We start from the raw sequence: 26,821 nt of genomic DNA, 5'->3' as shown, positions 1-26,821 counted from the left end.
CCCAAGTTATCTATAGATAGTGGATCATGTGACTACATACCTTTACTTACATTAAACTTGTTATATACCTAGATATCTAGGACACCAACCTATCCCCTGGTTTCAAAGAATGAAATTATCTTTCTGTTTTCAGAAAATATTTTATCAAACATTTTATCAACATCAGGGGCAATTTCTCATGATGTGTGTGTTAATAATAAATGTTGCATGATATTTTGCATCTACCTAAGTCTGGGTTAAGTCCGATATGTTGTCTAAGAGTATTACTTGATAAAAATGAAAGATTTTAATACACAGATTATCTCCCTTTACAAATATGATTACCGTTCCTCCCTTGCTCTACCAAGCATATAGCCTTTAACGCTACAGTTCAGAAATAATGATTACAGTAGAATTTATCCCAGGATTATATTTGAAATAAACCTTCACATTCATGATAAATATAGTATATTGTATATAGCTACCCGAAAAGTGACTTGTTAACATAAATATGTAAACAGGAATCCAACTTTAGCTAATCAAATTACACAACTGACTAACAGATTTGATATCAAAATACCATTAAGTAATTGCCAACAGAGATAAACATTGGAGATATGAATTCAGGACACATATCATGGTGACTGAGATAAAAGCTAAGGGAAAGGAACCTTATTAAGGAACATGGAAAGAAACTTACTTCCAATAGGAAATCTCCAGACTTGAGTCTAGGAGAGAGAAACTTACTTCCAATAGGAAATCTCTAGACTTGAGTCTAGGAGAGAGAAACTTACTTCCAATAGGAAATCTCTAGACTTGAGTCCAGGAGAGAGAAACTTACTTCCAATAGGAAATCTCTAGACTTGAGTCTAGGAGAGAGAAACTTACTTCCAATAGGAAATCTCTAGACTTGAGTCCAGGAGAGAGAAACTTACTTCCAATAGGAAATCTCTAGACTTGAGTCCAGGAGAGAGAAACTTAGAGAGAAACTATTTCCAATAGGAAATCTCTAGACTTGAGTCTAGGAGAGAGAAACTTACTTCCAATAGGAAATCTCTAGACTTGAGTCCAGGAGAGAGAAACTTAGAGAGAAACTATTTCCAATAGGAAATCTCCAGATTTGAGTCTAGGAGAGAGAAACTTACTTCCAATAGGAAATCTCCAGATTTTAGTCCAGTAGAGAGAAACTTAGAGAGAAACTATTTCCAATAGGAAATCTCCAGATTTGAGTCTAGGAGAGAGAAACTTACTTCCAATAGGAAATCTCCAGACTTGAGTCCAGCTCTGTCTGATCTACTTCCTGGGTCAACACTGTCCAAGTACTGGAGGGCCGGAAACTCTGCCGTCGGACAAAAGTCCAGTTCTCCAGTCGCATTTGTCTGGGCTGAAACAAAGAAAAGTAACATTTCTACCATGATCCAATATTCATCAACCCATTAATTATACGTCTAACAATAAATGAATTATATAACTCCAGAAAATATAACACATTTTACCATATTCCTTTTTCCTCCTTTTATTGAGGAATCCTTTACCCAAGCTCTGTTTCCAGGTTTTAAGGACCTTTTGATCTGGTGCTACAGTGTCCTCATTTATTGTTTCAGCTGATGTTGTATGTTTGGAAGAATAGGTAACAGTTCTTCCAGATTTGACCACATTTCCCATCCTGGCCAAAGGTATCACTAACTTATTAGAACATTTATTCCAAACAGATCGAAACACTAAATCTGAAGATTTCCGCTTCTTTTCAAGAAAGACTTTCACAAAACTCCACAAAATCCCTTTTCAATAACCACCACTTAAATTGCTTTCTTGAGACACCTTCACTAACCCTGTACCAGTATCCATCTCCAATGTAAGAAATCTGGGAATGTCAATATAATTTTCAGAAAAACTGTATGACTTGCTCTATAAGACATAATAGATCTTTTCCTTAAGCACAAGCCAATCTAATGATAAGATTTTTATATCAGCACAGGCAATTAATCATTTTAAAAGTTTCCATTCTGAGCAAGAAGAAACAAGAAGAAGGTGTATCCTGTTTCAATTCACCTGAGAAAGTTCATATCAGGCAAATTAGGTTTCAGTCACACACTGAACAAGCTATAATTAAATTCCAATTCAATTTTTTTCTGTCCATAACTTCATAATATTCTTCTCAATTTTTCAGGATTAATGTCATTTAAATTGGGTCAGCACATCGTAAATAAATTATTAGGCCTATATAAATCAATCTTTGACAGAGGACTGGTGTTAGGTGTCAACATCTGTTGTTCCCCTATAATATAAAACCTTTTAAGGTTAGCCAGAATCACTCCATCATTATACCCAATAGCGAGAAGAAATACTCCGTTATTCAGTCTTTATGTCCCAAAGTTCAAACAAAAATAGCTTTCCATTATCCAGCAATGAAAAAATGAGTTGTTGAACGTTCCGTAAGTCAAGCCTTTAAGTCCAATAATGGGAAACAAGAACAGTATGAACCACCAATTATAAAAGAGAATTGTTGAATGTTCTGTCATTCAAGTCATCCATCCCAAAGTACAAATGAGATATAGTTTATTCCAGTAATAGTACCCGAGTGGTCATTACAAGAATGTGTCCTAGGAGTGTGGTCCAGTCATGCCTGACCAATCTCCGTTGATTATAACCACGACCATGTCTGATGTATCCCCCTATTAGTACCAGGTATAAAAGAATATCTGTTTGTGTATAGGGAAGGAATGTAAAATCCTCACTACTTCTTTCTGTTATCGGTCATTGTCAATACAATCTTGTTATTGCTATTGTATACACAACAGAGATTCCAAGCAATATTCAATTATAACAGCAAGTTCAACCTCGTCACCTTCATTGTTTTCGTTTGAAAATGACATTTGAAAGCAATGAATAACAAAGAAGTAAATTACTCCACATGACTTAAAATGGACCCTACAGTCATTCAAACTATATTTTTGCTTTCTTTACATCGCGGAATGAAAGTAGACCAATTGTATGATTGTATTTGAGTACTCCCAAATGCCCTGAAACAAGCGCAGTTCTTTGCTCTAGATTTTTAAGTCAACACAAATTAATTATCTCTTGAAGAAACATTGACAGTATAGTTTGGGAAAGTAAAAAAGGGACAGTCAGGTAGGGTTCAATCTGGACCTTGTGAGTGGTCAGTGGTGTGTATAGGACAAACAGTCATTTTGTGTTTAAATATAAACATCTAAAATGCCATTACTGGAGATGGCAGATGGTTCTTTTTTACCTGTTGCTTTTCACTGACTATCAATATGAAATTATTGCCAGAAAAAATCTCTTAAATATTGGCAACATTGACCTGAGGGGTGTGTGATTTATAAAGTATATAACACATGCTGGACAGTGTCTGGACATAAGAGTGGACAATGACTATGGGGACTGCTACTTAACATGCCATCTGGCCTATTAATGTGTCTCAGGCCAGTCTCAATCATAAAACTGTCCACTTGACATGCTAAATAGATTCTTTTATCCTAGTTTTCTATTCTCATGTTATAGGCATAACATGTATATATTTATCCTAGTATGGATGAAAATATGTTTATGTTACCGCTGAAATTATTTACCAGGGTTAGTCAACTCATTCTACCAAAAGCTTCTGTAGAGAGATTGTGTAATTACATCTATAAATATATATGGGGGCTAAAACAAGCATTTTCGTGAAAAAAGGGAAAAAGTACATTCAAGTTGGCATGTACCTTTTCTGCAGATAGAGTAAATTTTGTAAGAAACATCTGCATCAGTTTAGATACAAGACCCAAAACCTAGAAATGGCCTGCAAGACATGAATTGGGATTAAATACCCAAACCTCTATATACGAACTGGGAATGGGTGTGATGGGACAGAATAGATGCGAGTAAAACTATATGCCAAGATCTCCTTAATGTCATGGTGGGGGCATTAAAGAGAAAAGAAAATGAGCCTACATCAGATGTACTGTCATTCTAGTTATAAACGATACCAGACTCGCACCTCATGGATCTGTATCAGTTACTATGTTGACTATAGAGATTCCTGATTGGGGCCAACTCTGCCCGTCTCAGTCATTTGACAGTCCCTATATCTCCTTAATTACATTATCCATATCTAACAAATAGGACATCCGACATTCCTCAGCAGCTTCCAATCATTGCTAACACCAATAACACAACACCTGCAGAGTGATCTTTAAACACCCTATTATTTACTATAGCTACCCCCAACGGCTTGATTAGAGATTTTAAAGCCACATACCCTGTATATCTTTCGTAAAGTTTAAAACCCCTACCCCCTATAATTACATTTGTATGTTCAAACTGTACCTATTTCACAGCTCAAAAATACAATGTACATTGTCTGGAATTATAAACTGATAATATACTAATCATACAACTATAGGACAACAATGGAGAAACATTTTTACTCTTCATAAAATAGCTTTGCAAAATGTGAAGAGGCAATCATTTGATGCCCAATGGCATCTAACCCCTGATATAGACAATGGTGATGTCTCATTAGGGAAACTTTTAATTACATGTATTTCAGCAAGGACACATGTTTTCAAATATATGTAAGCTGACCTCTCATCACCTTAATGATACATATACAGCAATATTTTATGTCAAAATACTTTGTATGTTAGAGATCTCAATTTACAAGAGAGGTTCGTTCTTTTTCTCCATTCTCTATACTATTAATAGTGGAAGCTGTGAACTGATCGAAAACCAACAGATGCTACTGTTGCTAAGGTAACCCACCAATCCAGGTGCTCGACATTCGTTATTGTCACGGTCTCCCTCAACAGCTGATTCATCAAAGGTAGAAAATGACTCATCTTAAAATTCAATAATTAAGTGGATTATAGGAAGAGGACACCTGCTATCCTGACAAGAAATGAGTTGTTACCTTTAATTAATCCCAATGTTGGATCAGATAGATTGATACAGCTAAACATATCATACATGTATCCACATATCGCTGGTAATGAGACTGGGATTTTATTTGCAATTGATTGTAGCTTGAATGTTTTCCTAAAGGACATTAAACGGACCAATCATATGATTATTGATGAACTATATTTGGCAACAGACTCTACACTAGGGGACCTGCATTTGCAGACAATTTAATGGTTTCAGCTAGTTTCATAAAAAGATGACTTGCCAAACAAATGAAAAAATAAACCATGTTCAAGCCATCATAAAGTTTTACACCAGCTATGTTAAAAAAAAATCTAAAAATAAGAACAACAAAAATTCAAGCATACTGTTTAAAACTTTAGTTTGGTATACTTCTGATCTTCAGATATATGAAGAAAGAGCAAACGAAAGGGAGATTACTCAAAGCGAAGGAACTCATCCCCTATTCTACAAAACCACTATATACCACTATACCTACGCATTTCATTTATCCAGAATTGTCCAATATCAGTATGCTCCTGTTTTTTAGATCGTTTCCATCGTAAATATTTCATGATTTTACGTTTACAGGCCATGTTCTATATATCCATTTCAGCGTGCTCTGTACCTATAGGCGTATCACAAACATCTTTGTAGTGATATATAGGCGTAAATCTAACACCAGTCAATGCTTTAACAAAGCCTCCAATCTCACAACAAAATTGATTCCACTGATGACATACCAACATATGTTTTAACAGAGGTAACAGCTTGACATCTTCTTCAAATTCAAACTAAACCCCTGAATTTTTATAATGGACTCAGCTTGACTTTATTTGATCTATTCTATTGCAGTTCTACGGGGGATGTTATGTTAAATGATTTCACACAGAGCAGCTATATAAAAGTTGTAGATTTTGTTGGGTTTGTGATGTAACCCTTACAAATACAGTTATATACAGCTGTTTATTCTGTCAGGGAATCTCAAACTTCAGACCAGGAAATAAAGACATGCATTAACTTTATATATAGAAATTAAAATGATAAACCACAGCAGTTGATCATGACAATGACTGATCGAGATCTTTTCAAGTAAACAACACAGCCCAACCCACAACTGAATGTGTTAATTTAAACAAAGAAGTGGATGTCTCAACATTATTCCTTGATGTATGTTTCCATATTGATGTTCATGTCGGCTAAAAATGTCTTACAGGAGACTAAATTTCTTAACATCATTATGGAATAAAAATAACAACATGCTTTACCCACACATTTCCATGTCCATAATACAGAATTTCCCTTTTTTGTACAAACAGGTCACTGCATATATATATATATATATAGAGAGAGAGAGAGAGAGAGAGAGAGAGAGAAGTGAAATATGTTTGGAAATTAACCTCAATAAGAAAACTGATGTCTATCAGAAAGGGCCCTTCTGAAGTGATCTTATGAAGCAGTGATTTCCAAGCTTTATTATCTATGACAGTATCCAGTGTTCTTAAAACCCCTGCACATTAATTTTCATTGAAATCAGAAAGGTTTTGAATTTGAACCACTTTAGAAGCCACATGGGCCACACAAATTTTCTCAGAAATCTTAAAAATCCCTATCCCTATACCATCAGCAATTACCTTATGCAAATTCAAAATAGAAGGCAGGCTGATTTTTGAGGAAAACCAATTGCATATGAACATGCTGGACATGCAGAATACAATGTGTATACAATATAGTACTCCAATACCTCAGATGCTGAGCTTTCCAGCATCTTCCATGTGGAGCTCTAGATCTATTCTCCTGTCCCAACCGTCCAATTTCAGTTTTTTTTTCACCTGACTTGATCTCTGTATAGAATACATCATGGGGTTGGTTTAAAGTTAAAAGTCGGGGTGTACATGTATTTATGCATAGGTCTCTCTAATCTGTAGAAAGGACTACATAATCACTCTAGTTTGATCACAGGTACAAATATATATATGTATACATATATTTACATTTTACCTACAGTATATGACCTTTGAACTATTGATTAGATCAGGTATTGAACACACAGTACAGGTATATACCTGTTGTCACCTAGCCAATATACCGTCTATACCATACTATGTAAAATAGCATATCAACTTATAGACAAATGTAGGACAGTTATTTTGGGTAGCGAGACGTGATGAGAATTCTAGGTCAACACCACTTCGGACACCTGCAGTATTTGCAATTAAAGCCCATTTTAAATTTCATGTTGTTTTAATGCATGTGTGAAGTGTTCTAGATCTGTCAAGCATCTATGAGCCTAGAAAACCTGCCTAGTATAGATATAGGCTGTCTCCAATTCAACAGGGGCTGAGACATAAATTAACCATGCAGGAATGAATTGATAAACTGATACAAGAAAATATGTGCAATGGTGTCTGCACTTTCAACAGGAATGTTTTGTGTTTGTTTTACAATGAAAAGTTAAATGACTAGGACAGGTATAGAAATAGTTCACCTGTCAGGTGTGAAATAGGTACACATCTAGGTTGACTTTTCCCGCTAAATCCCCCGGGGCCCAGAATTCATCCACTTAATTCCAGATAAATCAAATGTTTGCGTGCCGTCCATTATTCAGATGATCCTGATGAGTTTATGCAAAGCAGAAATGTCTGTCAAACGAAGTTGTACAGAAACTACTAAAGGCAAACTTTAGGCCAGAGAGCATGTAAATCTGAATCTATAGCTAAAATCCAGTTGTGATCAGATTATTTGAATGTCAGCTTATAAACATACAAGGAAAGGGGATCAGGGTTACTGACAACAAATCTCCCATCTTTAAACTCATGTCCCAGAAAATCCATTCATCTCATGTTTTTTCAGCACTCCGCGGTTTTCATGGTAAGGTTGGTGATGTGTAAAATTTGTTGATAATTTAACCTGGCTAGATTTAAACATATTAGAGAGGGTAAACACGTGGACCATAATCAACTCCTTGACTGACTCTCGAATTGTAACAACCAACTCAAAGAATCATTCAACAGTATTCAACTTCTGAAAACGGATCCAATATCAATGCAAATAGCTCCATAAATCAGCATTCTTTGCCCCCAAGGGTTACAAGTAGAGACATTTTATGACACCAAATGTAGGAACAACTAACATGGACATGGACACGACAAGCACATACAGAGAATCAAAAGGTCATATCCAACCAAGGAATTTCTAATTATTATTTTTGGAATTTGTCATTTTTTATTTTTATTTTTTCCCCTAAAGATTCAAGTTATTGCTAATTTTGATTGAAAAAAGTCTTTCCTTTATTTATCTTATCAGGAAAAATCTCAGGGATGTGAAGTTTACATGGAGAGAGATATCACTATATTATATAGGCAAAACGTTTATCATTTGAATGAAGGTAACTGTTTATCAGTTCACTGTGTGGGGATATGAAATGTTATCTCAAGTAGGGTCATAATGCCATCATGATCTGGCGACACGGATATCTACATGTCTATATCCTATTAGGATTCCACTTGTTTTAAATCTGTTACGTCAACTGCTCATAACTTCAAAACCATCCACCTGAACTCTTGACTCCACATATCATTATTAACCTATTGACGTCAAATAAAATAACTGAGCAAACTCCAAACTAATTATCAATGTACAAACTTTATCACATCTCTAGAAAACTTGGTTAACCTGCTAAAGCACTAGAAAATCCCTAAATATGACTAAACAAACCTCACTTTCCCTCATGATAACCATTTTGATATGTTTTACTTACATTTTGCTCCACGCAGTACAAATCCATATCCCTCAGGTCCACGCTGTAGTACGACAGTCCGAGCTGAATAGGAACTGTAACAAAACAAGGCCAATATTACTATAAAAGTCATTCATCATGTCAAATAATAGTCAGCCGACAATCATAAATTTTAACATCAATGGTAAATTCAGCTGCGTGAATGCAGCTTTTTGGTTTTGTATCACTAGTGGTTTTCAGCATCTAACCAATAGCATGCAAGGTCATGTAAGGACATGCCAGGTTGTGATGGCAAAACAATACATGATGTGCATCATACAGAAAGTTTTCACCATTTCAACTGCCTCAAATGGGTTTTTTATTAAACATTACTCAGAAGCTAGTGACAGAAATTAATGCTGGCTCCTAATTCTAGATAGATGGCAAGGAATAATCGGACACATGCATACATGAATATGAAAGGCAAGAGATAGAATATTAGACAAAGATACAAACTGGTCGCAATTACACAAATTTTAGGATTAGTGGCAGAATGTTTGACACCTTAACCACTCAGTCACTATGGCCCAGAAAGTAGCAGAATGTTAGACACTTGGACCATTTGGCGTCATGAGAGGTTATCAAAAACCAAGAATGACGCCAAACTTCAGTCACTGTGGCAAAGCAATCATAGTCCCAAATAGGTCTCCCATTCATATGCCCGTTATAACCACTATTTCACCATACATCAAAAATTATATCAACGACTTCAATTTGATTATTTTCGAAGCTAATCTAAGACTGGATCAAGTTCTGTATAAAGTGGTGTTATATTTATGGCTGTATCAAACAATCTAAAGTAAAATTCTTTCATGCGAGGCTGAAATGCCCTTGGAAGTTGCAGAAAATTGACAAAAAGATCAACAAATTTAGCTGGGTAATGATGCGACACTGGATCTACCTGATTCCAGGTTAATATATTTACCTGGGTACTGGTAAATGGGTATCCTTTGTGTTGTAATATATAACATACCACAGCTTCAGGTACAACGTGATTCACTACCTAACAATGTGCTGCTTATCTCCTGTTGTTATTATATACATTTGTTCAACTCTATTTAGAATGCATGCAAACATGTTCACATAGACACAGTTCAAAGGTGTAACAAATATTCAGATCTTACATCAAACAATCTGTGATTTTTTTACCATAATTTCTGTATTAAATGGTTTATGGAGCCATGTAATACTAAATGCTCTAGCGGAACACAATGGGTGTGTTTTCTGTAACTTGTTTATCTCGTTCTACCTGTATCAGGTAATTTCAATGCTCTACCTGTACCGGGTAAATCTGATAATAAAGATGAAGACGTCAGATCTGTTATCTCCATACAATATAAGCCCTCACCACACATATCTACATACACATTTATCACTTTAAACTGATTTACTTGTATTTATTTCAAGTCAGGAACACAGAGATGTACAGTAGAGCCATTGACCTCATGAATAGTTATATTGCCTCAAGTTGAAATAAACCCACCGGAGACGGCAGTAAAATATTAGGACTACGCTGGTCCAAATGAAATGTAGATATACTTATACTAAGTCCTAAATCCATATATATCATAAACCCTGAGTAAATAATTGTATGAATTGAATTTATACTGTATAAATAATTGATCTCATTGCTTCATATGCATAAATCTTGTCAACAATTTCAAACGTGATTCAATCATTTTTGTTTAAATATCTGTTACCCTCAAACGTGATTCAATCATTTTTGTTTAAATATCTGTTACGATGCATGCAATTAATTCAACCTTAACATCAGAAGTGAAATTTCTCAATGGAAGCAACCCAAAATGATATTTCAGTAGTATATTTTGATTGAACAGCTAGTCTGACAAAGCATGCAGGCCTATATATACTGGTATGCTTACTGAATTGTCACCGCCCTCCACACAAGACAATACATGTACCTGTACTCTATCACACACAGCTAAACCTGTACCTGTATCTACATAGGTATCTATATATCTATAAATAATTCACATTATCAATAGATATCATAGTGTTGGACAAAACCTACAACCGAATGTACCTAAAAACATTTCAATATTTTCAGAGAAAGATTATCAAAAAGGCCATAGTAATCTCCATGGAATATATTCCAAACTTACATCAATAATTTAATACCAAGGAATCAATATACCCCAACTTACATTTTTTTCTTTGTGAACTTTCGCGACAGCATTGTCCTGACACACTAAGTCCCTGAACTTGTCACTTTACTTGTTATTCCATCCTAAATTACCAGACACAAGACACTTTTAAAACGTTACAAATTTCTCTCTAAGTGATGTCACTTCAATCACATCTTTCTGTGCCAAATAAACAGCCTCCCAGAGTGTGATATTATTTGACCTTGGGAATATGCAACAGGTAAACGCCGAACACGATGATGTAATTTACATTTCTGACAGGTATAGATCATTAAGAGGTCCACAATAATCTTGTTACGCCGATCACATGTCAGTGAAGAATACCAGAAGTTGTGATGGTTTCCAGGAACCGACGATGAGATGGGAGTTTAAAGTGTTGGGTTGATCCACCCTGCTATTGATAGCATTACGCAGCTAGTGACAATCACTTCATTAGCAAGTGTACCACCAAAACTCGTGACATCGTAATCTAATCTACATTCATCACACACTGTACAGGTGTAGGTAGCATCTAACACGCACCACTGACAATCTCAATCACCGGGTCAACACATAATTGATCGGTGGAGACGAAAATTAGCTGAAATTCTGATAGATAGACATACAATGAAATGCACTTGATACTCACCATTAAATACGTTAAATTCTTAACTATTTCTGTACTTGTAGGACAGGTGCACTATGATTTATGTATATGTTGCAAAATACAAAGATGATTTGAAGTTATATAATTATTTTGTGGTTTGAGTCAATTAGGTCAATCAGAGATCATCCAGTCTGGCTAAGAAGTCGAAAACTGAAATCAGGTTTTGGGTCAAAGTTCACGGTTACGGTCAGCAGATAAATCAATACAAACAAGAAGACAAAATATGGGACAAACAGAGCAAGAATTTAATTACTAACACAAAACTGTCTTCCAAATTCTTTACAAAATTGTCAAAAGACTATATAATCAGTGTTAAATATCGCCATCCCTCAATATCATACCAGCTAACTATGCATGAAACTGAAGGAATTTCTTTTTTTTAAAGAGATAAATCTGGGTCAGACAATGTCGGATATCATTTTTTTAGAATCTTCAGAAAACACATTAACAATGACTCTTTGATGTTTTAGATACTGTGAGCTGACTTTCAAAAGAAAATGACTTTAAAAATACAACACATAACCGATACTATCAAAAGCTAGCACCCGAAACCGGAAATCACTTCCTTAGGAGCACTGGAGCACAGCCACCGGGTGTAGCAATAACAAAAGTCCTATTCACCACAACTACTGGGTACACTAACCTACATTGTGACAGTAAAACCTTACTACACTTTGACAGAGGCGAAAGAATCCCTGTATAGAATCATAGCTAATTTCTCAATTCCTCAAAAGAAAAAACACCATCTTAGGTCAAATCAGAAGTTTTCTTCTAAGATTTACCAGGTATGTTAAAAATTTGACTTAAGTCTTTTTTCCATTAAGTATGTTTTGAGAAATCTGGGCCATATCTAAAAACAAAAACTTTTCATATTTCAGTTAAGTTTTGCTTTTCTAGCTTGATGAGTTTCTGAAATTCTTTTTGTATTCCGCAGTTTTTTATTAATCCTATTAGTGAGTTTTCAATTAACTGATGATATATATCTGATGAAAAGGAATCTAGAACATCTATGCACAAGAGTAGTTTATCAATTTTTTGTGACAGGCACAAAATAAACTGTTAGAAAACAAGAAAACAAAAAAGAAATGCTATAAGAAATGAATCTGAATGCAATGATGAGAAACGGTCTGATATTCCATCTTGCAGGACCATCGCTGGCTTAATAGTAATGACAGATATCGTTCAGCATTCCATACCAGGACATATACGCAGTACCCTATATACCCCAGACAAGGACACATTCATATCGCTGGTATGTGAAATCTACACTCAATTATGTCATTACAGCAGAAGGGTACAATTTGTCCCTACCAGTGAAATCTATACCCATGCAGGTATACCTCAGTGACTATATTCTCATGTATCACAGTTTTTCGTTTCTCAGGTCTGTGGCTATACTCAGCAAGTATAACTTACTTACTTATACATGCAAGCTTTACATTTTTAATCAATTTTGCATGATGTCAGTTTAGAATATATAAAGGATTTCATGTCTTTTCAAATATCTCATATCAAAAGATACAATATAAGTATATATACATCTGCTAAGGCTTTGTGTTTCCTTGTCTCATCTTTCAGGTATAATGATTTAGACTTAAGTATCACTAATGAGTCCTACAGCAATGATACAGCAGAATACAATCAATATCCTATTACATTACATTCTACATATCTTAGCTACACAGGATAATAAATGATGTTGTGTGATTTTGAATAAAGACAAACCAATTTTCCAAATAAGTCCTGTAGAAAATTTACCAATGAACCTCAACATTACAGTATGTATCACCTCAATATCTTTAATGACAACTTCTAAGTATGATTATCCTATTATTTAATAATTTTCCTTTCAGAACTCTTTTATGCATGTGTGAATCTTTTAAAATATTTATGAAGTGACTATAAGATATAAGGAAGTTGTCTAGTGATCATGATACAGGAGTGTTGCCATGACATGCTGAAATCCGATTGTCCAGTACAGAACAGCACCAAAATTATGATGCAGTGACATCACAGTCTGACCTAAAGTGACCAATGCTTCTGTCCACTATGACATCAAAACATATATACAATCTCAGACTGACCAGGTGTCACGGTCAACAATGGTCAACAAAACATTTGACGACTAAGTTATATGGTCATTACGTCAGAGAGAACCAGGAAATACAGTCGCGACTGATACACCTTTGGGTCTGACAAACTGACCGTTGGTCACCACTACTACCTGGTCTGTTCCCTGAGGGAATCAGAATCGTGAGCACTGCATGTAAACAAATCACTGTCATAGATATGCTGTACATGTAATATTGATATACAGAATTTGAATGAACATGTATACAGACACTCAGATGGACAAGCCATTTGTACTACAACTTTTCACATCCCTATAAAATTAGAAAAGAAAAAAGGATATCCCCTAAATGAAAACCTAAACAAAATCGTTCCTCCGTGAAATTCTTATCAATTTTGCTTATAGAATCAATTATTCATGTGAAATATGTTCCATAAAATTAATTTCTAAGAATCAATTACAGGCATTGAGGCAGGCATTTCTAGGTGAAACAAATACCAGCAGCACATATTTTACCTTTCCACCCACTGATAAACAATGGTAATTTCCATGATCAGATTGTAATGTCCATTTTGTCAGTGGTACATATCTTTATGTGATGTCCAGTAGTTTGATTGTTAGCCATTTCCTAACGAGACTTTATCTGTACAGGACCCTACCATTATAACAGTACTACATTGTGTTTTATGTATATTTAGGGCTGACTCACATTAAATCTTTAATCCTTTAATCCACTAATGTCTGGAACAACTGTTTATACCACAGGTCTACTTTAGGATTAGCTGGACAACTCTGACCAAATCCTTCTAAAGGATAAACGATAAAGGAACAGCCAGACAACTCTATCAAATCATCCTAAGGGACAAATTTTTATGTGAAGTCAACCTCAGCTTGTGATCATTATGTGATGATGAAAAAACATCTAATGTTTCATTATATTTTAAAGCATGGGAGAAACTAAGTTTACGGAGATGTCATTAAGTAGAAATGAATTTCTTTCATACCTACGGGTGTAATACTGGCTGGTCTAGGGCAAAAAACTCATGTCGCCTGAGGCTGTATTGCACGGCTACCCATGCAATAAAGCCTCGTGACGTCACGGCATCAACAAAATCTTTTTTTTCCTCTGCAAAATTTCAACATTTTTTTTCGCAAATATGACTGGTTTTACTATAAAAGATGCAAACAACGGAATTTGTGTTGAAAATATCACGTAATTTTTCATGTATGGAAAATTGACTTCCAGTCGCCGATTTCTTCGAATTTATTTCAAAATGGCAGGATATTTTAGTTGTAAAATTGCAATAAAACATTGAGGTATGAAAGAAAAATACTCTTTCATAAGTGGATATGATGGATAGGGATATTCTACCCTCTGGATCACAAAATGTTGCAAAACCCTAGGCAAACCTCGGGTTTTACTACATTTTGTGACCCTCGGGTAGAATATCCCTATCCTTCATATCCACTTATGAAAGAGTCAAATAATCTCGACTCTAATGAGAGATTATGGATGGCCAGCACTCAGCAAGCCTGGTGCTGACTGGTGTAAGGTTCCAGAAGTTTATTGCTGCTTCATTACTACAAACTAAAAGACATAACCAGTTCTGTGTACATGCATTCAAACACTTAAACCTGAACTTGATGGAACTATGGTAGAAGTTTTTTCAAGTATTAGGTAAAAGTATTGTTGAATAGATGTGTAGACTTTGGGCCAACAAAGACCCCTTCAAATTTGACAGAGTCTTCAAGTTGTATGAGCTATCACTGTTCAGTCCTTATTTAATTTAACAATGATCCCATTTTGCTGTGACTTAATATGTATCCATGAAGCTACCAGACTCCCATAACAATGGAGCAGATGAAGTGGTTACCATGACAATTCCACCAACAGGTAAAACATTCCCTGATCTTAGTTATTACTGCTATCCATCATTAGTTTGCCATCCATTAACTATCCATTTCAGTTTACCAGTTTACATGAAAGCCATTTTCAAATTAGATCATCGTTATATTTACATTTCAAAAGAAAAAGCTCAAAATTTTATTCAGGAACATGAAATTAATTAACGGTCATTTTTATGGACGGAACACTATATGTTTGTATAACTCAATTAGTTGAGGTTTATAGTCAACAAATGAAATGTGCATTAAATACCACACTGCAGCAATTTCTGCATATATAGGACATTCCTTAAATTCTGTAACCTGTTGGTCATTAATCACTATAATTCATTAATCACCACTAGTTTGATATAATTAATGATAAGACTTTACATAACCTTGATTCACATAGTTAAGTTAGAGGTTCGGGTGAAATATATATTAGTGTTTCATCTAAATTGGCCTAACAGCAGCCCTCAACCCTAATTCTATAGACCTACATCAGGGCCGTTGCCAGACATTATTGAAGGTATAGTTTGTTGGTATCTTGGCACGTCCTTAAATGACAATATATAAAGCTGTGAAATGGACATAAAAAAACAAACCCAAGCTTAGAGGAGGTCTCGTACATTTCTTGTTAAACCCAGATTCATGAAGTAAACATGGTAGCAGGGGGAAAAGGGGCGCTGATAGGAGTAGATGCAGATTGACATTCCATTGCTGCACCTTGTGTATACATACATATTACATGCGAGAAAAAAAACCTGACTGTAATCTGTGTAGGTGATCATGTCACCTGCAGGTATTGGGATATGTGTGTAAGTTAGAGCCAGTCCCTGTTCCTTTTACGTCAGTACTTTCTATACCTGGGTGTCAGTCGATATAGATAAGACCCTTTATGGTGGGGAGTGGGTCTATATACCTCATCCAGCCCTTATAAGTAAACACCTCACTCATTTTACTACCACAGCCTCTGATTTACCCCGAGATATTGTTAACCTATCCATTTCCACACACATTCTGAACTTTTCTGATCATATTCTACCTATCCAATCCTTACAAGTAAACGTTCTTGCCATTTTACTACCACCAACTCTGATCTACCCTGAGATATTGGTAACCTATCCATTTCTGAAACTTTGAAGTTTTCTAGTCATAGTCTACAAATCTAACCCTTACAAGAAATCATTCTTGTCATTTTGCTATAACCAACACTGATTTAGCCTGAGATATTGATAAGCTATAGCTGTTCCTTTCTACATCCGCAAATTGAACCTTTCTTAACCTGGATGACAGGTAATTAAACAAACAGCCCCAAACCAAATGTTCAATCCTAAAGAAATACCTGACACTGGGTGGTACATGTTAACATCCATGTAAAACATTTTATCAGTCTTCAGGGAGTTTTGAACCATGATAATGGTGGGGTCATGTTATTTTAAATCTATATGACAGTTAAACTAATTGTATATGGCATAATGTTGCAGAGTACCATTTGCAACAAAATGCAGAATATGATACATATTTAAATTAGAGCTCCAAAACCATCAGTGGAAAATTAATGTGACATCAAATATCTGAAGAATTCTCACATGCTTGCTGTCAACCAATTCTTCTAAAATTAGATTTTTTGGGGTCAAGGTCATAGATAGAGTATTGTAATTGGTGTATGGGGATAATCACTGGGTTTGTATGACGAGATAGCTACCATAGCACTGTCTTCAGAATACATGGGACTTCACTGCACAAATATAATAATTCACAAAGTGGTCCCTGATCCCGCCATGATTACGGGAGAAATATTTCGGCACATTAACACTCTGCCTATAGGATAATAACCTTGTACTATCTTAATAAAAACTGACAATTCAGTCATACGGTTAGCTGTCTGTACGCTTTGATGTAAAATCTATTTCGGATTTATTAAAGTAAATAATTATGATGACTCATGAATGGATAACTTACTCAAAATATTGAGATTGTTGACAAGTTCCTAGTATATATATACATATGACAGCAAATAACCTAGATGACTCATGACTAGGTAAAATGTCCTAATATTAGAATTAAATCACCACAAACATCAATCAATTATATGACTATGTACTGTGAAAAACAAAATACCTCTATGACTTAACTTTATAAACGTGTACCATACAATGGAGCCCTCAATATCACCCAATTCAACTCATAAAAGATCTCGCTAATTCATCGAAAACCAAAATATCCCTGCAAGACAGATAAGTCAACAATTGTTAGTGTTCATTATCTCCACGCAAAACTTGAGTAGCAATTGTTTGGTCTTTATATGTATATATGAGTTCTGGTTAAATTTGGGTTTCCTGAAAACAATAGCCTTTAGCACCAGGAATGTTTTCCTTTTAGCCAGCTGAGACTATAGGTTTTGGATAATTGTGTAGAACTTGCCATTGTTACATATCAGGGAACATCGTGTGAACTGCAACGGGACCTAACAGTCAATAGGTTTCCTGGGCCTGTGTGTGCCTCAAGCAAACACTATAACCTCATGTGACAATGTTTTACTTACATTAACTACCTGATATCACAAGATCAGACTTACATAAAAACAAGGAGCGACACCCTACCACTTTCTGGCCGTGTCCCCTGGCCAAACTCTCACACACTTCAAAGTAATCACCTGGTATATTTAGAATTCTGTTCACTTAAAATTCAGGTCATAATTCTGACCTCAAGTATAGTGTTTGTATGGTTCTTCTCACAAATCATGATCTAATTCTTAATGTCAATAATAGTTCTGTTTTTCATTTCCAAGTTAATTTCCTTTCATGTCAGTAAACCGGTTTGACATTAATTTTGTTATGCTTAGCCACACCATAAGAAAGTTTTTCCAACCCTTAAAAGGTTTTAACCTATTTTCATTCTTTCTATACATTAAAAAAGTCCAAAATCCAAAACTGGTTTCTAACCAGAGAGCTCAATTAAACCTCTTTATCTTTCCGAACCGAAACAAAATTTGAAAAATTCTCCTTAGCCTGATGAAGTGTTTGATGTAAATTCCAGTGTACCTATAAATCGTCGGACTAATATCACTTGTTGTAGCCCAATCTAGTCCTGTTGTTTGTGTATCCTACCAGGCCCATACCAATAGTACGGGGCACATTAACACGACTTTGGCAATTAAGGCAAACATGTCTAGATTGACAGAATCATGTCTATATATGGAGATGAATATAATTATAATGGTTATTGCCCAAAATGATCACTTTAAATCAAATATCTACATTCTGTGTGGGTCTATAGAGCCTGATCCCTATGGGTACCTCTATGGGTTTTCACAATGTCACAATATTACATATTTGAACTTTATCTCCTTGGAATTTTTAATCAATCCCTTCTACTGAAGTGTATTAAGCTCAAGGTCTGTGAAAATGAGGAAAATTTTTATAGCTTGCTTTCAAGGGTATGTGTTTCTGGCTATTTATCATATGTGAAGATTCACTGTTATTTACTTGGACCTGTCATTGCTACAAACAAGAACCCATTAGCACTAGATGATTTCTGTCAGGAACGGGACTCACCACTTCCTGAATACTTGGGTTTTGACTCATTTTACAGATGGTATTTGGTTTGTCCTCAGGAAACAAAATCAACCCCTACATGTATAATATTGAACAATTTCTACCTGTACTAAGCAATTTCTATCTTTAATAATTCTAGCCGTTTTAAATGTTTCTGTAACTGTACTAATTATCATCCATGTACTAAGTTATTTCACTGTACAATTTCTAACTGTACTAACTCTACCTGCGTACTTTAACCACCATTCTCACCTGTACCATTTCTACCTGAACTAAGTAACACCTGTGGATGTCAATTGAGTCCCATAACAATTATTCCCATATTGATTTTTGCGAACATTAAATTGCATGGTTACAATTTTGTTGTAGGAACACACAGTGATGCTATAGCCACATACAGGCCCACTGAGATACAATGGCAGACATACCTTGTCGTATTCATTTAAAACTGATACAGAATACCGTACAAAGAGACAAGGCCCTGTCTTTGTTCTTAGATCTATATTTATAATATTTTCTGAACTCTAGCTAAAATCAAATATAGGACAAAACATTAATGTCACCTGTACTGTCCTGTTAAAGATGTCAGCTGGAGACATATGGTAATGAAGCTATATAACCATTGTTTAATCCGTCTCCACACATGGGCCAGATAGATCCAGTACATTTATAAAACAATATGAATACCTGGTAATATGGTGATAACATATAAAATATATATGGGCATCTACAGAGAGGGGTTGAAATGATGATGATCATTTACACCTGGGTAATCATATTCTAATTAAATGATGAAGGAAATAACATCATCCTGGAGATATGATTGTCAGTCGTTGTGATGACTTACCTGACGGTATAGATTCCTTGGTTTATACTACTCCTGGGACGCGGTGCAGGTTGTTTAGAGTGTTGATGGTGGCCCCTAATGGTGGCACCATAGACTTGTTCCAATCGGAGAAGATCCGGAGCACTACTATACAGAGAACGTGTCCTCATGCTGGGTTCAGGGGGAGGGGGAGGCGGGGAATGTGTGGGGGCAGGGGCACTAACCCTTTGGGGACGGGATGGGTTATCCTCATAGTCTATTGGCACTGCTGACAAGGATAATTTGGGACGCGAATACACAGACTCAATAGGTTTGTTCACATAAGATCCAAAACTACGGGGTAGAGTCCGTGAATGAGCCTTCTTTAAAGCTTTTTGTAGTTTCTTTTCCTCCTTTATTCTCCTTTTTTCTTCCTTTTCAAGTCTCTTTCTCTCCTCTTTTTCACGTTTCTTTAACTCCTTTAAGAACTTTTTATCTGCCTTTTTATTACCATCCAGGAGTGTAGGCATACTAGAAGACATAGCTTTAGACTTATATAGATTCCCTTGGGCACTGTGGATTTCACTGTGATTAGCATGTCCATTGCTCACTATAAGCATATCCTTGCTCCCTGGGGTGGGGCGATACACAACCATTCCCCCTCCCCTGGAGAGGGTACCATTGGTATGGGCCATGGCTGGCCTCATGGATTGAACTTGTTGTAGTGGCTGTCGGTGGTGAATTACCTGGCCACCTCTGGGCAGAGTTACGTAGTGAGGATGCATGACAGATTCGTGGCCTGGGGACGTCAGATGGTCTGATTTATTAGTTGACGGGTGAAGTTGCCAGTTCTCCACCACCTTAGTGTTGTCACCAGAGCCTAGGTATGCATCCTCGTGGTTGTGTGTGTATCTATCCTCTGGGTAGGTCCTTGGGTGACCGGGCTCAGTCCCTGGGTAGTGACTGAGGTCAGTCCCTGGGTTACCGGAGTAACCCACACTGTACACCAAAGGGTCGTCTCCTTGGTCAACTGTATAGAATCCTAAGTCGTCCCCATCTTGACTCCAAGTATTGCCGTCAGTATATGGATCGTTGTTATTGTTATTTAAACTGTTAATCAAGTCTGTGTAGTACTGGTTCACCACTTTACCTATACGTCTGTCCACAGGTGAGGCTCTCTGTCGCCCAATGTCTGGAGGAGTTGAGGACGGGCGTTTCCTGTACCGTGGGGTGTATGAAACTTCTGAGGGGATGGAGCTTATACTACCGTTGGGTGTGCCAGTGCTGCCTGTCGATGAGACACTGCTTCTCCTTGAACGCCCGCGTGACACTACACTACCAGCACTACCTATTATTTCACTGGGTTCCACCTGACTGGGCACATAGGTAGTGGATACCCCTATTTGTTGAGTGTCATTGCTTGAATGGAAGGAATTCAAGGGAACTGCTTTGACTGGCAGAGGGCGTCTGGGGTTGGTAGGGTCGGGGTTATCACCTGATTTCACTTTCAACCCCTGGGGTAGAGCTATGAATTTCTTAAAAGCAAAGGCAGAGTCAGGTAATTTTTTACCATCTGGTTGGCTCGTGGCCTGGCTGTCTTTTGTACGCGACTTTGGATTTTTGTGAGTCATTATGCTGTACTTACGTGGGCTATGTTTACTATAACTTTGTCAAAGTACTGTGCGGTATTTCACATACACCAGAGCTAATCCGACATTGTATACATATCTGGGTATCAAGTCCGTTTAAAGTGTGGCACAAATCTGGTTCTTTACCGGATAAAATCCATCTTCACACCTCCTTAAACAGACAGTTCTATACAGGTGGATTAGCATACCTGTTAATCCCGATTTACACCTGTAATTACAGTCCCACAGGTATATACAGGTAAAATTGTCCATAAAGTTAATTACTAAACAAGAGTACAAGTTGAAACACACACATCCACTTATATAGGCCTCTTGACTTGTAATAAAGCTTGGTCTGTAAAAAACAGTAATATATATATACCTATATAATACTTCCGTTGGACACTCCCCGCTATTGGAATTTATTATCATTAATGTAAGGTATCTACTTTCTGTTTAACTATGAAATCCAATATGTAAATTTGACACATTTCTCTACTAAATATAGAACTATAAAATGATATACATTATGTATAGTAGTTTTTGTATTTATAATCACATATTTTAATTCTAGTTATCCATCAAAACTTCCGTATTAATAAAGAAATCTATACTGAACTAAAAAATCTATTTTATATACATCGCCAAGGAAGTGACAAGTTTTCATTAATCAAAACTATTTTTGGCTAACTGAAATTTAAATACAGTTAACAATTTGATAAACATTTAAAATCTGAAAAGATTCTATCCTGTTTTTGATAATACATAATATAAACATTTGTGTAAACATAAAAATAAAGATTAGCTATAGTCTTATAACAAATTACAATAGAGATACCAATATATTGATCATAAATATTTTCAAATAGTAAGATTTTAAATTTACCGTATGTAAGCTGACCCGATATTGAATCAGTTGTTGTTGAGTGATAATCCTAAACCTCTAGCATTTAGATTTAAATTTTAAAATTCAAACTGACCATATATTATGACTTGAACGAGTGATGAATTTAAATGCTGAGTATTTTAGAATTAAATGACGAGTATGTTTACCTGTGTGTTGCACCTGTGACTTACTCACACGTATGATATGGGAGGCGTCCAGATGTGTATAACGGGACACCGCCCTGTTTTCTTTCGAGGAGTAGTATCGTGTTCATTACATCACAGATATAAATATAAACACACCCATTAACGTCCAATGTTGATTTCACCGGGTGGGCCTCTGACACATAATGTTTAGTATGTCAGAATCAATATTGCCTCCCTTCTCACCGATCAATAGTCAAGTAGTGATGATCCTTTCCCTGTCCCGAGGTGTCAATGTGGGTTAATTCTGACCCGTTAATCCGAGGGCATTACCTCCACATACCTCTCTATTGTTTCTCTCACAATGGCCCAAATAGTTCCTCGGACCTGTGTGTATTATTGCTGTGAAAAGGCTGCGTTTGGACTTGTCGCCGGCTCTTGAGGGTTATGCCAGAGCGTTTGGACGGCAAATGGCTCAGTTCCAATCTACCTTTACAATACACAGGCCTGTTTCTGTTGTAAATAAATCCAAATTTAATTTTATGAGGTAAATTTTTACCATCAGTGCTCCATATATTCCTGTGATACACATGCAGATCGGCTAAGCTCCGGCTGACTTTTGGCGTTGTGTATTAAATATACCTTCACTTAATCCATATCACATCTACTTAATGTTTTCTTCATTGGTTTTTTCCAAGACATTGAACACCAATACATACATTGAACCAAGAAAACAACACATTGGACCAGGCTATTGACAAAGTGAGTGATCCTGCCCTGGTACATTTAAGCCTCTCCCGCGTTTCATGGGTTAGCAGAGAAAATCAATATAGCCCTGGTACATTTAAGCCTCTCCCGCGTTTCATGGGTTAGCAGAGAAAATCAATATAGTATTCACTCCAGGTATGATTATAAAACCTCTCACAAGGTATCTTGATTCAAAGGATGTCCTGTGCCGGTGGGATGTTGTTGTATCTGTCCTGCCAACCCATCGCCGCAGATGACGACGATCGAAACATTTACTCCCGAACATGAAACATGTATAATACCATTGTTTTGTCTCTATTGTGACAGATGCTTTATAGCGGGTACCAAATGGTCAGGAAATCAAGCTTACACCAGGTAAACCACAATGGTAACGATCTATAGACAGGTAAAATTACATCTATAATTAATCACTTTCACTTTTCAAGAATAGGCAGTGAAATGGTCTTAATACCCTTGACATAAAAGGTCAATTCTATTCTAAACTGTCTGTCCCAAAAAGTACTTATCATAACATTTGCCAAGGAATATTATATGAGGGGAAGTTTAGTCTTATCTTGTGTAAATATGGATGAAATACAAACTGGTAGAGGGTTTGCTAAACACCTTAAGTACCTTTGGAAATGTTGACACAGTAGGTAATGAATATACCTACAGAATTACCTAGATCTTTTCAGCCCATCAAACGATACGTCTTTTCGTTATTTCATTACAAATAACCGGCCCACCTTTTCTCCAGATTAATGGATCAGTCAAAAGGTGCCATTAACTTTTCCTTATCAGCATAACATATTATGTACAGCTTAAATGATAAGGATTTAAACAGGTGAAAATTTCAAATTAAAAATAAACAAACTAAACTTCTTTTCTTGAGTCATTACTTCTAGAATTAAATGTAGACCTATTTCCTCTAAAGGGGCGTTGTATTTACTGACTTAATTGTGTTCGCATATTCAAAATATTTACAATATCTATTGTAATATAATTATGTCAATCTTAATGATAGATCCAAGATATTATATTACAGAAATCAGTATTTTCTTCAGAACATTCCTTAATGTAATATCTATATTTGTTTATTTGTTTGCCACTGTTATTACATGTATTAATTAATACTCTTTGACCGGAGTCTCAAATGAGACTTCAAGATCATGAAAAACTGAAAATAGCAATTAAATTTGATCAATTTCTGTCTTAATTTATTTCTTTAATTTTTAAAAAAAATCTTAATCCAAGAATGTCTAAATATAGGATTTTAATTTCTTAGTCAAAAGTACTTTTTTTCAATGTATATTAATTTCATGAGATTTAATGAAAATCAACTCATTACCAAAGTAGAAATCAAATTGAACAAAAAATATTGAGTGAAATAGACATCATATATATAAGATCCCATGTTGAATCTAGATTTAGAACTGCACACATTTTTTGTACTGATCCCACATGGCCCTATATACAATTAGAGATATGATTTGTCTAAGGGGCACTGACAGGTGCTAATCATGCCTGTGTCCTCATTATACCTATTGTGAGCCGTTAATTTAATCACCTACTTAATACATAAGTTATTGCCCAATCTGACATGCACCATTACAATATTTACCTGGTAACTGTCTCATTATTGGGACAATATAATCATATTACCAATGTCACCATGTGACTTGTTATATCAAACAAAAACTAACAAAAGAGTTATAATTGCAGACAGACTTCAAAATAAACTTTCAAAAAATATTGCAAAAATATTAAGTTATTTCAACTTATACTAATCATGTGGAAGGGAACTGAAATACTTGAGGAAAATCCATGAAAATCCAGGAATATTCCTTCACCTTTTCACACTCTCAAGGTGAAAGTCCTTTATGTTTATAAGAGTTAAAATGTGCTGGAAGCTGAAATCTTTTCTTTTTTTCCATCATTTTCAATCATCCTTTTAATTTCACTATAACAATAATGAAATAACATTTCAACATCTCCTGCCTGCTAATTATTACTTATAACTGCTATAAAGGCCTTTTTTGTCTGAATTGGTCTTTCCTGTATACACAGGCTCGCTCATCTCTATACAGATCCACTAATCTCTCTTTACCTATAACACAGGTATACTTGTACATGTATGTATATATTTCCAATCAGGTGTATTAGTTCCTACATATTTGTCATTTCCCCCACAGGTAAAACATCAGTCTGACCTAGATACATCTTGTCTATATATTGGCACTAGTCCAAATCTTCTTTTCACCAGATTACATTGATTAAACTTTTTTTTTTAGTTTCAATCTTTCCCACTTCCAGTACATAAGGTTCTGTAACAATGACAGTCTTTGTATCATCCATTGCTTTAATTACCTCGCTGACTTAATCCACTGTCTCCATCACAAAACACTTTGACCTTTCCTTAAACTAATTATTCAAACAACATATTTCAATAACAAATTCTCCTCACCACAGAAACAACTATGGACATTTATCTCTGAATTCAAATTACCAGCAGTTTACCGCTGATACCAGAATGTCTGCAGATCTGCCATTGAAAGGAGGTACTCACTGTTTCAGACATATTGGGTTCTGAATTCATTAGCATAATAAGAAGTCTAATCTACTGATCCAACCTCAAATTAAACCCACCATAAACACAACATTTAAATGAGTGTAAATCAAAGTTTGACTGCATTCAATCATACTTGAAAATCATTACTTTTTCCAAATGGAAATAAACAAACATAATTGAATGTCATAAAATCTTTTCCATGTCATGACTCATGTAAAATTAATTTTACGAGTAACTTATAGTTACTTTAAATACACACTTAATTTCACCATGTTTTTTGGCTGAAGTATTGTGTTATAGTGAAATTATCATAACACAAATTCTTCCAGGTTATAATCATATACTGGTACATTGTTTTTTAAAAATGACACACATCTTCTGTATTTCTTTTATAACTTTTTCTTTGTATGGCTTACCATTATAAAATAATGACTCAGCCTAAAGATGAAAACTAAGATAATTCCAGAGCAGTAAGTATGTACACAACATAAGATAAGGATTAGGACTTGCAGAATTATCTACCCTTGCAGGTACCTTGCAGGATGAAACAAGAGACAAACAGAGTTATATCCCCTACATCATATGTATTACTGATCTCATCTGCGAATCATTGTGAACATTAGCACTTCTTAAAATATTCTATACCAAAACTAAATTAATTTTAAATGTCATTTTCCAAATAAGTCCATTATGAAGGGATCCAAGTTGGTTTGTACAGGCTATGCCTGCAGCATTGTATCACATAGCCCAATTCCTTTGATGGTTAGGATATATGAAATATATAGTCTGAAATGCCATATATCAATAGTAAATGACTTACCTATAGGGATGGACTAGGGTAGCCAGTGTGTTCCTGTTGAGGGCATTGTCTCGAGAAGACTTCATGATATCTCCCAAAGATCCAGCTGTCAAATAATTGCAAAATTATTACTTTGATAAAACCACAAAAACATGATTCTGAGGAAATGCAATGTTAAACATCAACATAGTGAAATTTACTAAAATGTTAATGTTAATCTTTGAAATAGTGACCTTGACTTTTGATCATGTTGAGGTTA

At 35.5% G+C, this 26,821-nt stretch overlaps 1 protein-coding gene across 16 annotated transcripts in view; it reads right to left on the bottom strand.

The window, feature by feature from the left end:
- LOC138326009 (SH3 and multiple ankyrin repeat domains protein 2-like) overlaps positions 1-26,821 on the bottom strand; it is an 87,261-nt gene that overhangs the window by 11,661 nt on the left and 48,779 nt on the right. For 14 of the 16 annotated variants that reach the window (XM_069272143.1, XM_069272093.1, XM_069272151.1 and 11 more), the window contains 3 exons: positions 26,584-26,668; positions 8,642-8,715; positions 1,230-1,363 (listed from right to left, as the gene is read on the bottom strand). In XM_069272143.1, coding sequence (XP_069128244.1) covers positions 1,230-1,363; positions 8,642-8,715; positions 26,584-26,668 — 293 coding nt within the window. Of the gene's footprint in view, positions 1-1,229; positions 1,364-8,641; positions 8,716-19,832; positions 21,774-22,471; positions 23,193-26,583; positions 26,669-26,821 lie in introns of those variants that run through there. The other 2 variants (XM_069272206.1, XM_069272215.1) reach the window with 2 other exon arrangements.

The sequence above is a fragment of the Argopecten irradians genome, chromosome 1 (assembly GCF_041381155.1).
Source record: "Argopecten irradians isolate NY chromosome 1, Ai_NY, whole genome shotgun sequence".
Lineage (NCBI taxonomy): Eukaryota > Metazoa > Mollusca > Bivalvia > Pectinida > Pectinidae > Argopecten > Argopecten irradians.
This window is presented reverse-complemented; position numbering and strand designations above follow the sequence as displayed.